We start from the raw sequence: 12,599 nt of genomic DNA on the forward strand, positions 1-12,599 counted from the left end.
TAATTTGTAAAGGGACTTCCCCTAGTAATTTCTCAGTTATCATCACCTGGCACTGTCATGGCTACCACTATCTTATTCTCATTTTCAATAATCCCCATCCCCTGTGCAGGGCTCTAAAGCCCTGAGTGGCTGGGCATGGTGGCTCATACCTATAATCTGGCACTTTGGGAGGCAGAGGAGGGCAGATGGATTGAGCCTAGGAGTTCGAGACCTGCCTGGGTAAAGTGGCAAAACCCCATCTCTACAAAACATACAAAAATTAGCCGGGTGTGGTAGTGTGTACCTATGGTCCCAGCTACTTTTGAGGCTGAGGCAGAAGGATCACTTGAGCCCAGGAGGCTGAGGCTTCAGGGAGCTGTAATCACTCCACTGCATTCCAGCCTGGGTGACCGTGGGTGACCCCGTCTCAAAGAAAAAACAATTTTTTTAATTATTAAAAAAAAAAAAAAGGGCTTGGTGAGGTGGCTCATGCCTGTAACCCCAGCACTTTGGGAAGCCGAGGCGGGAGGATCACCTGAGGTCGGGAGTTTGAGACCAGCCTGACCAACATGGAGAGACCCCATCTCTACTAAAAATACAAAATTAGCCAGGTGTGGTGGCGCATGCTTGTAATCCCAGCTACTAGAGAGGCTGAGGCAGGAGAATTGCTTGAACTCAGGAGGCGGAGGTTGTGGTGAGCCGAGATCATGCCATTGCACTCCAGCCTGGGCAACAAGAGCGAAACTCAGTCTCAAAATTAAGTCCTGCAGTCTCCTGGGCCTGGGGTTGGTCGGCTGGGGCCAAGCCTGGCACCCACCAGTCTTGCCACTTTGATTGCCCTTGCCAAGCCTCAGTTTGTCCATCTCTAAAATGGGATCAGCCGTGACAAGTCCACGGAGGACTGTGTGGAGGAGGGAGACTGAGAGGCTTTCGAGTCAGGAGCCCAGACTCGAACCTTGAGTTGCTCGTTGTGATTATTATTGGTGTGTGTGGTTAACTGCTAACCGCGCAGTCCTCAGAGGCCCAGCGCCTAGGGGAGGGGAGCGGCCAGGAGGCGGCCCCAGGCGGGGCGGGGCTGAAGGCCTGGGGTGATCCGAGCCCCGCCTCCTCCCCCTGCCCCGCCTCCTCCCCCTGCCCCGCCTCTCCCATCCCCGCCCCGCCCCGCTCGGCGACTTAACGCGCCCCCGCCGGGCACCCGGCCTCAGCAGCCGCCTGTCGCCGCGGGAGCAGCCGCTATCTCTGTGTGTCCGCGTGTGCGCCCGGTCCCCGCCCGCCGTACCATGGAGGGCTACCACAAGCCTGACCAGCAGAAGCTGCAGGCCCTGAAGGACACGGCCAACCGCCTGCGCATCAGCTCCATCCAGGCCACCACGGCGGCGGGCTCTGGGTGAGTGCGCGGCGCCGGCCGGGGGCGCGGCTCGTGCGGGGCTGGGGGCGTCTGTAGCGGCCAGAGTCGCCGCGGGCTCTGGGTCGCGCTGCGCGATGCCTAGACTAGGAAGGTGGCCCGGGCGCCGTCGGAGGGCGGAGACGCGCGCCTCGCAGGGCCCCGGGCTGCAGGCGGCTTCCGCTGCGCCGCACACTAGCCCTACGCCCGGGCTCGGCCGCTTGGGCCTCTGGTCCTCCGTGCGCCTCAGGCCGGCTCTTCCCCACGCGGATCGCCGGCCGCGCAGCTGCATGGTGGCGCGGGGGATGGGCTTGCGACTCGCCAAGTCCCCTCCAGGGTGATGCCGGGAAGGGCACCATTATTGCTGTTCTAGAGAACGCGGCCCTCTTAACCCTCTCCACCACCTGGCTGTGTGGGCGCCGCCGGGAGTGTTCCCCCTTCCAGATGGGGAAACGGAGGCTCCGAGTTAGTCAGCTACCCAAAGTTACACACAGGGAGATCTGGCATTTGAGCCCCAGCAGTCCGACTCTAGAGAGCCTGTTTTTAATTCCTCTTGCAGGAGACTCGGGGGCCTGGCCTTCTCCCCACCTCAGACTACGCTCCCCCACCCCTGTTCCTGCCACCCTTGGATTGGGTCCGAGTTTGGAGCAGGGGGCTGCTGAGACGCCAGGCAGCGGCGGGGCTGATTGGGGGAAGAGGAGAGGAGGGCGGTGGCACGTGGGTGCAGAACCCTGGGATCAGTTTTGAAAAGGAGGTCTAAGATTTGACCTGGGGCGGGAGGAGGCGGAGGGGAAGGAGACTGAGAAAGCTGAGCGCCGGAAGGACGGAGTTCCAGGGCCCTAGCGCCGGGAGTGAAGTCCTGGGGCAGGGCCAGCCACCAGGTGCTGTATCTCCGAGGCAGGAGCTGGCGTGCCCATGCCCCAAGATCCTTCCCTGGCCAGCCCTTTTGGCCCAGAAGGTGGACAAAGGCAGTTGCTGATCCCAAGGAGCCTCCTCTGTAGCGGAGACCGGGGTAATTAATGAGGGCCACCCTGCATGCAGCTGGAGGTGACCAGTGGAGTGGGTGAGGGGGTCAGCCAGTGAATTACTTCAGAGCCTGCTTCCCGCTTTGTAAAGCGGGGACAGTAATGGCACTTACTACGCTGGGTGGTTTCAAGGACTCCAGTGCTCTACTTGGAGGCTGCTTTGAGGCCACAGTGCCAGCAGTGCGCCGGGCTCATGACAGGGTTGTGAGGGTTGCGTGGTGGATGATTTCTCGGGACCTTCCCAAACAAGCTCTATGTTTCAGACAGACAAGATTCTGGCTTCTGGCCAATTTCATTCAGGATATATTATTAAGAAGTAAATCTGTTCACCTTTCTGGGTGGATACGCATTCACCCTTTGTGCCTTTAAGACACCCTGTTCTCAGAAGGGATTAGATGTCTTTCAAAGCCCTTCCCCCACCCACTGCCTTGCACACTTTGGACCTGTTAGCTCTCCTGGGTTTGTGTCAGTCTTACCACTTACGTAGGGTATCCCCTGCCTGGGCAGGGACCTGGCTTACTCTCAGCTCCTCCTTCGCCAGCCTGGCACACGGTAGCTCTGCAGGCCTTGTGTTGCTTGTTTGGTACTGTTGGACCTGCTACCTTTGGCCGTTTCAGGGGGTCTGAGGTCTTGCTGGAGAGAGGCAGCAATTAGCCAACGAAGTCGTATTGCACAACTGAGCATCTTTCAGGGCTAGATAAAACATGCAGATGTTTACAGGGTTCCTGAGCTGCCAAGTAGGTATCTGGTATGACACAGCATCATCATTCGTTGCATCCTGAGAATAACCCTGTGAGATAGATTGTGTTGTATTCACATTTTATAGACGGGGACACTGAGGCTAGTGTGTTAAGTTACTTGCCCAAGCTGGTAATTGGTGGCCATTCCATACTGTCTGGTTGGGGCTCATGCTGTCAGGAATGCTTCTTGGCAGGGCATGGTGGTTCATGCCTGTAATCACAGCACTTTCGGAGGCCGAGGTGGGAGGATTGCTTGAGCCCAGGAGTTCCAGACCAACCTGGGCAACACAGTTGAGACCCCATAGCTTAAAGAAAAAAAAATTTTTTTTTTTTTTGAGATGGAGTCTTGCTCTATCGCCCAGGCTAGAGTGCAGCGGCACGATCTTGGCTCACTGCAACCTCTGCCTCCTGGGTTCAAGTGATTCTCCTGCCCTAGCCTCCTGAGTGGCTGGGACTACAGGCATCCACCACCACACCAGCTAATTTTTGTATTTTTAGTAGAGACGGGGTTTCACCATCTTGGCCAGGCTGGTCTCTTGACCTCAGGTGATCCACCCACCTTGGCCTCGCGAAGTGCTGGGATTATGGGCATGAGCCACAGCCCCTGGCCAAACATTTTTTTTTAATTGGCTAGGTGTGGTGATGTGTACCTGTAGTCCCAGCTACATAGGAGGCTGAGGCAGAGGATCACTTGAGCCCAGGAGGTTGAGGCTGTAGTGAGCCTTGAACATGCCACACACTGACAGAGCGAGACCATGTCTCAAAAGAAAGAAAGAAAAGCCAAGAAAAGAAAAATAGTTGGGCATGGTGTTACATGGCTGTAATGCCAGCACTTTGGGAGGCCAAGGCAGGAGGTTCGCTTGAGGCCAGGAGTTCAAGACCAGCCTGGGTAACATTAGCAAGACCCTGTCTCCAAAAATAAATAATGGTTCGGCCAGGCGCAGTGGCTCATCCCTGTAATCCCAGCACTTTGGGAGGCGTAGGTGAGTGGATCACCTGAAGGTCAGGAGATCGAGAGCAGCTTGGCCAACATGGTGAAACCCTGTCCCTACTAAAAATACAAAAAATTAGCTGGACATGGTGGCGGGCGCCTGTAATCCCAGCTACCCAGGAGGCTGAGGCAGGAGAATCACTTGAACCCGAACCCGGGAGGCAGAGGTTGCAGTGAGCTGAGATTGCACCATTGCACTCCGGCCTGGGCAACAAAAGTGAAACTTCTTCTCAAAAAAAAAAAAAAGAATGCCCCTTGGGCAAGTGGTCTGTGCCAGGCTGGAGAATGGTGAAAAAGGTGAAAGGGAAGGCCAGGTGCAGCCTTGGTGGATATTGGTCAGTTTGAAAGGCACTTGGAGAGAAATAAGATTTACAAATGTAGGGTGCTCCAAAAGAGTGGAATGTCAAATGGGTCTCCTAGTTCTTTGTTAGGCAAAGTCTGATTTCCTCACCGCCTTTACCCCTCCGGAAACATACTGTGGTGACTGAGAGTTACACCATGTTTACATTGTAATGTCTTGGAGGGGGAAGCTCACTGAACTTAAAAAGTATCCATTTGCAAAAGAAAAAAAGGATATGTAAAATACAGTAACTGTGTGTGTGTATGTATGTGTTTAAAATATGCAAAAAAGTAGGGAAAACTTATTTTTCAGAAGGAAATAACATTGCTATGCAACCCATATTTTCAAAGGTGTGTGCCAAGAGTATGTGTGTGTTTGCACCCAAAAGCTAATGAAGGAAGACTTGAGACACAGGTAGTCTTCTGTTTCTGGTCCCCAGATGTTTATCTTGAGGCCCACTGTTCCCTCTCTGCAATGAGGCATAGAGTGAAGGCTCAGTCCGGAAGCCCTGGCCCAATCTGGACTGTAGTCACAGCTAAAGTGACAGTTTGTCAGAATGTCCCCTTTTCTGGGGGAGCTCACAGGACTTCGATCCAGTCCTTTTTCTTTTGAGACGGAGTTTCACTCTTGTTGCCCAGGCTGGAGTGCAATGGTGCGATCTTGGCTCACCACAACCTCCGCCTCCCAGGTTCAAGCAATTCTCCTGCCTCAGCCTCCCAAGTAGCTGGGATTACAGGCATGCGCCACCACGCCTGGCTAATTTTGTATTTTTAGTAGAGACGGGGTTTCTCCATGTTGAGGTTGGTCTCGAACTCCTGACCTCAGGTGATCCGCCCGCCTTGGCCTCCCAAAGTGCTGGGATTATAGGCGTGAGCCACCGCTCCTGGCCCCTTTTCCTTTTTTCATTTTTTCATTTTTTTTTTTTTTAAGACAGGGTCTTGCTCTGTCACCCACCAGGTCTGGAGTACAGAGGCACAGTCGTCATGGCTCCCTGCAGTCTTGCTAGGCTATAGCGATCCTGCCTCACCCTCCTGGGTAGCTGGGACCACAGGCATGTGCTACCATGTCTAGCTTTGGTCCAATCTTTTGCTGGCCACTTACTGAGAGGATTCGTACATTCTGTCATGAAGACCCAGGCTCGTTTCTCGATAGCTTTCCCATTCCTGTACCATTGCTGACCCGTGTGCAGTGAACCTCACCAGGCCCGGGAAGCAGGGACACTGGCCTCTGTCAGGAGTTGGGCCTGGAGGTGAAGGGACAGACTTCACAGAAGGCTCTTTGTTGAGGCAGCACCCACAGTGGCTAGAGCTTCGCTGGGGTCATCTCCTTCCACGGGCTGAAGGAATTATGGCAAGGGTCCAGCTCATCCTGGCTTTAAAAAAACAAAACCGCAATGGCCTTGTCAGAAGTGGCCTGGATGCTGAGGCTGGTGGCAAAGATTTCTCAGTTCTCATCAGGGCCAGAGTGTGGTGTTATCCAAACAGTACAAGTGTCATCTGAGAACTCCATCACAGTCAGGCCTGATTCAAAAGGGAAGGTGGTCTGTGCTTTCACCAAGTCCCCCCAGGGTTTCTGACCCACAGCTTTGGGGAGGGTAATGTCTGGCCAGTCCTGGCTGGTGGACACAGGAGATGAGTCTAACCCTGGCTCTGTTCCTAGTGGCTGTGCCTTTGTCAGAAAGGCTCTTCCAGCCAGGTGCGGTGGCTCACGCCTGTAATCACAGCACTTTGGGAGGCCAGGGTGGGAGGACTGCTTGAGCCTGGGAGTTCAGGACCAAACTGGGCAACATAGTGAGACCTCATCTCTACAAAAAAAAAAGAAAGACCTGTGCATGTGCCTGTAGTCCCAGCTACTTGGGAGGCTGAGGTGTGAGGATCACTTGAGCCCAGGAGTTCAAGGCTGCAGTGAGCTATGATCATGGCTCTGCACTCCAGCCTGGGCAACAGCGAAACCCTGGCTCTTAAAAAAACAAAACAAAACAAAAAACCTTTCTATCTCAGGGTCTCAGTTGCCCAGGCTGGAATGCTGTGGCGTGATCTCTGCTCACTGCAGCCTGCGCCTCCTGGGCTCAAATGATGCCCTCATCTCAGCCTTACAAGTAGCTGGGACCACAGGCATGAGCCACCATGCCTTGGCTAATTTTTGTATTTTTTGTAGAGTTGAGGTTTTGCCATTTTGCCCAGGCTGGTCTCAAACTCCTGGGCTTAAGCGAGCCACCTGCCTCGGCCTCCCTAGAGTACTGGGATTACAGGCCATTTTCTCCATCTTGAAAGGAGAGGTTCATGGATAGGTGGTTTCAAACTGCGTGCCTCAGGAGTAGGACTGGGGATGGAATGAGTGGGCTCCAGGGTCCCACCGCCCGCTGTTGATTTTACATCCTGGTGCTCTCTGTGCCCTTGAAGTGGCTGGGATTGTATCCCAGTTTACCCAGCTCTGACATTGAGGTGCTTTGGCTGAAGGCTTGAGGGCCTCCTGGGGTCTCTGGTCCCATGTGGCCCCGCCTCTCTGGGCCTGTTTCTGTTTTTGGGCTGCCTCAGGACCCACCCTGGCCCTGACTGAGGCAAGAGCATGGCCGTTGAGATTGCCCCAGCAGCAGCATTTCCCCACTCAGTGTGAAGACACTGGCCGCCCTGGGGTGGCTTGGTTCTCTGCCCGAGTGACCTCTCCTCTGCAGGGCTGGTGGTCGGTGTTTTAAGAAACTGGAAGTGAAGTACAGCACCTGGTTAGGATCTGGCTGAGACTTTCTTGTGGCTTCCTATGGACTCTAACTGATGTCTGGCCCCTGTTGTGGCTCTGACCCCTCAACATTCATTATCTCTTGAGGCAGGCTTGTTGTCACTGTTGCCTAGTTCCACAAAATGAGGAACTCCCTTGTTGCCACAGACCAGTTTGCCCTGGGTGCTGGGGACACCCCTAGAGGTCAGGGACCTGCACAGAGCTGGGTCCTCAGGCAGGATCTGCTCCTGCCCTGAATGGAGAGGCAAGGTAGGGGAGAGAGGATGTGCTGGGAGCTGGGGTGAGCCCACCTGCAGATGGGGGTTGCTCAGAAGTCAGTTGCATTTGTGCACTGGGTGGAATCTCCGAGGACTACGCAGCTGGAAGGGAAGTGTGGACGCCCAAGAGCTTCCTCTACTGAGCTCTCCTAGCACCTTTTTCTTCCATTTATTTGTTTGTTTGACAGAGTCTCGCTCTGTCACCCAGGCTGGAGTGCAGTGGGGCGGTGATCTTGGCTCACTGCAACCTCCACCTCCCAGGTTCCAGCGATTCTCTGCCTCAGTCTCCCAAGTAGCTGGGATTACAGGTGTATGCCACCACTGCCCAGCTAATTTTTGCATTTTCAGTAGGGACGGGGTTTCACCATGTTGGCCAGGCTGGTCTCGAATTCCTGACCTCAGGTGATCCTCCCGCCAGCCTTGGCCTCCCAAAGTGTTGGGATTACAGGCGTGAGCCACCGCTCCAGGCCCTTTTTCTTTTAAAAACAAATTTTTAGGCCAGGTGTGATGGCTCACACCTGTAATCCCAGCACTTTGGGAGGCCAAGGTGGGTGGATCATTTGAGGTCAGGAGTTCAAGGCCAGCCCAGCCAACATGGTAAAACCCTGTCTCTACTAAAAAATACAAAAAAGAGTCGGGCATGGTAGCAGGCACCTGTAATCCCAGCTACTCGGGAGGTTGAGGCATGAGAATCGCTTGAACCCGGGAGGCGGAGGTTGCAGTGAGCCAAGATTACACCACTGCACTCCAGCCTGGGTGACAGAGTGAGAACTTGTCTCAAATAAATAAATAAATAAATAAACAAACAAACAAATTTCTAGCAGCTTGATTAAGGTATAATTGGCATATCATAACATTGTAAGTGATTTTAATGAATTTGCAGAGATTTACTACAAAAATTTACCACATCTCCTAAAAGATCTCTTCTGGACATTTGCTGTCACTCCCCATTTCCACCCCCAGTCCTGGGCAACCACTAATCTAATTTTCTGTCTCTAAATTTAACTCTTCTAGACATTTCATATAAATGCAATTATACAGAATGAGTTCTTTTGGGTCTGGCCTCTTAGCATAATTTTTAGAGGGTCATCCATGTTGTAACATGAATCAGTATTTTGTTCCTTTTTTTGGGGGTGGGGGGCAGGGTCTCCACTGTGTCCCCAAGCTGGAATGCAATGGCGCAGTCATGGCGCACTGCAGCCTCAACCTCCCAGGATCAAGCAGTCTTCCCACCTCAGCCTCCTAAGTAGCTGGGAGGCACTCACCACCATACACAGCTAATTTTAAAAATTATTTGTAGAGACAGGGTATGTTGCTGAGCCTGGTCTCAAATTCTGGGCTCAAGTCATCTTCCTGCCTTGGCCTCTCAAAGTGCTGGAATTAACAGGCATGAGCCACCACGCCCAGCCCTTCATTTCTTTTTATGGCTGAATATTCCGTTGTGTGGACATAGTGCATTTTGTTTATCCATTCATCAGTTTTTCTTAGCAGTTTGCTCTTATCCTAGCTCTGCTGCTGGCAGGCTGTGTGACTTTAGGCAAGTCACTTACTTTCTGTGGACCTTAATGGCCCCATCCTCCGAATGAAGCATGGTATAATATTTACTGAGCAATTGCTAATTTCTATGCACGGTGCCACGTTCTGTACATACACACTACATCATTCAGTCAGATTCTTCTTTTACCTCAGTTTTATAGTGAGGAAACTGAGGCTCAGAGAGGTTACAGCCCCAAGGTTACTAGGATACATCATGTATTCATTTGTGTACTCAGTTTGTGCCTGGTACTGTTCAAGCCTGCGGATACAACAGTGAAAGGCCCAAAGCTCTGTCCTCAAGGAGCTTGTATTGCAGTAGGGTAGACAGGCAATAAGCACCTAATGGCAGGTGGCAAGCATGAGTGAGGGGAAGAAGAGCTATTTTAGATAGTGTGGTCAGGGAGGGCTTCTTGGAGGAGGTGACATGGGGCAGAGATCTGAAGAAACAACCTGAGGTCTGGAGCCAGAGGTTCTTTCCAGGCAAAAGCCAGCTCAGGTAGTTCAGGGCACAGGAAGAGCAAGAACTGCTTCTGATGTTCAGTTCCACCCTGACATCCTGGGATTCTCTCCTGAGTATTTTTTTTTTTTTTTTTTTTTTTTGAGGTGGAGTCTATTGCCTAGGCTGGAGTACAGTGGTGCGATCTCGGCTCACTGCAGCCTCTGCCTCCCAGGTTCAAGCAATTCTCCTGCCTTAGCCTTCCATGTAAAGTAGCTGAGACTAGTGGCCTGCACCACCACACCCAGCTAATTTTTGTGTTTTTAGTAGAGATGGGGTTTTGCCATGTTGGCCAGGCCGGTCTTGAACTCCTGACCTCAGGTGCCTCAGGTGAGCCACCGCCCCTGGCCTCTTCTAAATTTTTTTTTTTTTTTTTGAGGCTGAGTTTCACTCTTGTCTCCCAGGCTGGAGTGCAATGGTGAGATCTCGGCTCACTGCAACCTCTGCCTCCCAGGTTCAAGCGATTCTCCTGCCTCAGTCTCCCGAGTAGCTGGGATTACAGGCACTCACCACCATGCCCAGCTAATTATTGTATTTTTAGTAGAGACGGGGTTTCACCTTGTTGGCCAAGCTGGTCTCAAACCCCTGACCTCAGGTGATCCACCTGTCTCTGTCTCCCAAAGTGCTGGGATTATAGGCGTGAGCCACCTGAATATTAAAAAAAAAAAAGTATATGCATAAAGAAGAAGATAAATGATATACTCCTGTCTTAAATAATGAACCTGTGTGTAGCTACTCCCAGGATTAAGAACTAGTACATTACAGTGATTTTTGGAACTACAGTGGGTCCCTCCACCCTCATCTTCCCTTCCCCTGAGAAAGAACTATACCCTGAATTTTTTGTTTGTTATCATTCTGTTGTTTTCCTTTTTTTTTTGAGATGGAGTTTCGCTCTCGTTGTCCAGGCTGGAGTGCAATGGCGCCATCTCGGCTCACTTCAACCTCCGCCTCCTGGGTTCAAACAATTCTCCTGTCTCAGCCTCCCGAGTAGCTGGGATTACAGGCATGCGCCACCATGCCTGGCTAATTTTGTATTTTTAGTAGAGATGGGGTTTCTCTGTGTTGGTCAAGCTGGTCTCAAACTCATGACCTCAGGTGATCCGCCCGCCTTGGCCTCCCAAAGTGCTGGGATTACAGGCTTGAGCCACCGTGCCTGGCCTGTTTTCCTTGTAGTATATACAAAAAGACTTGTACATAAATCAATATGGTCTTCTTTGTTAAACAGATCCTTCTGCACTGTGCTTTTTTCACACTATATTTGGGAGAGAATATTGATACGGGATTTGTGAAGTGTAGCTCACTCATTCTTACTGCTGTATAGTATCCCATTATATTAATATATTCCAGTTAACCTCATCTGTTGATAGACATATAAGTGAGTTCCAGGTCTTGCAATTGCAAACAATGTGGGGCAGCCCTGTTTGTGTTTCCTTGGTTTTTTTTCTTTTCTTTTTTTTTTTCCTGAGATGGAGTCTTACTCTGTCACCGAGTCTGGAGTGCAATGGCGCAATCTTGGTTCACTGCAACCTCTGCCTCCTGGGTTCAAGTGGTTCTCCTGCCTCAGCTTCCCAAGTAGCTGAGATTACAGGTGCCTGCCACCATGCCTAGCTAATTTTTGTGTTTGTAGTAGATACAGGGTTTCACCATGTTGGCCAGGTTGGTCTCGAACTCCTGACCTCAGTTGATCCACCCACCTCAGCCTCCCAGAGCACTGGAATTACAAGTGTGAGCCACTGTGCCTGGCCTGTTTGTGTTTCCTGTAGAATGTGTGGAACATGTGTGTACATTTCACTGTATGTTCCTACTGGTGAAGTTGCTGGGAGTTAAGGAATATGCATCTTCGGCTACTGATCTGGTTTATTTTTAATGCTTAAAAGATTACTTAGGTTCTCTATTTCTTCTTGAGTCAGTTTTGGTAAATTATTGTCATTATTATTATTATGTTTTAGACAGAGTCTCACTCTGTTGCCCAGGCTGGAGTGCAGTGGCATGATCTCGGCTCATTGCAACCCATGCCTCCCGGATTCAAGCTATTCTCCTGCCTCAGCCTCCCAAGTAGCTGGGATTATAGGCATGTGCCACCACGCCCGGCTAATTTTTGTATATTTAGTAGAGACGGGGTTTCACCATGTTGGCAAGGCTGGTCCTTGAGCCACTGACCTCAGGTGATCTGCCTGCCTTGGCCTCCCAAAGTGCTGGAATTACAGGTGTGAGCCACCGCACCCAACCTGACATCCATTATCTCTTGAAGGAGCCCACCCGGAGGGTGAGGGAGCCTCTCTGGCCTTTTCTTGCATAGAAACCTGTGAGCAGGTGTAGTGAGCACTAAAGCGATGACAGACTCTCCTGGCCAGGGGACATCTGGAAGAATATGTGTTGTCCTGGAGGGGATTGGAGAGGGGGCTTTTTTTTTTTTTTTTTTTTTGAGATGGAGTTTTACTCTTGTTGCCCAGGCTGGAGTGCAATGGTGCAATCTCGGCTCACTGCAACCTCTGGCTCCCAGGTTCGAGTGATTCTCCTGCCTCAGCCTCCCGAGTAGCTGGGATTACAGGCGTCCACCACCACACCTGGCTAATTTTTTGGTATTTTTAGTAGAGTTGGGGTTTTACCATATTGGCCAGGCTCGTCTTGAACTCCTGACCTCAGGTGATCCGCCCGCCTTGACCTCCCAAAATGCTGGGATTACAGGCATGAGCCACCGCCCCCAGCCTGGAGGGGGCTTTAAGGGACTTTTTTTGGGTCTAGCTCTAAGCTTTCCACACCACCGTCACAGGTTGAACTAATTGGGGTTGTAAGTGGACTGTTTTGGTCAAGGCAGGGTTTGTTAGTTTTTTTGTTTTTTTTTTTTGAACAAACTGTCAAGTGTGCTTGTTAGCCCTGTTTATCACAGTCAGGGTATACAGTAAGTACCCTGTAGCCCCTCCACCATGCTCCTCACCCCATCTCTCGCCAGTGTTCACCCAGAGTTGTCACACACAGCACCACGGGATGGGGCGTCCACCTGCAGTTGTGCAGGCAGTCTGGAATGGCAGGAAAAACTCTGGCCCTGAGGAGGCCACAGGCTTAAATGTATGCCTTTGGCCCCAAAGGCCCTCTAGTAAGTTGAGCTTGAAAG

General features: G+C 51.7%; 1 protein-coding gene across 3 annotated transcripts in view; it reads left to right on the top strand.

Annotated features, from left to right (window-relative positions):
• Window positions 1–1,123: 1,123 nt before the first annotated feature.
• Window positions 1,124–12,599, top strand: part of TKT (transketolase) — a 31,440-nt gene continuing 19,964 nt past the window's right edge. For 2 of the 3 annotated variants that reach the window (XM_054483875.1, XM_054483874.2), the window contains exon 1: window positions 1,143–1,366. In XM_054483875.1, coding sequence (XP_054339850.1) covers window positions 1,260–1,366 — 107 coding nt within the window. In that variant the 5' untranslated portion in view covers window positions 1,143–1,259. Of the gene's footprint in view, window positions 1,367–12,599 lie in introns of all 3 variants that reach the window. The other variant, XM_063661060.1, reaches the window with a different exon arrangement.

The sequence above is a fragment of the Pongo pygmaeus genome, chromosome 2 (assembly GCF_028885625.2).
Source record: "Pongo pygmaeus isolate AG05252 chromosome 2, NHGRI_mPonPyg2-v2.0_pri, whole genome shotgun sequence".
Lineage (NCBI taxonomy): Eukaryota > Metazoa > Chordata > Mammalia > Primates > Hominidae > Pongo > Pongo pygmaeus.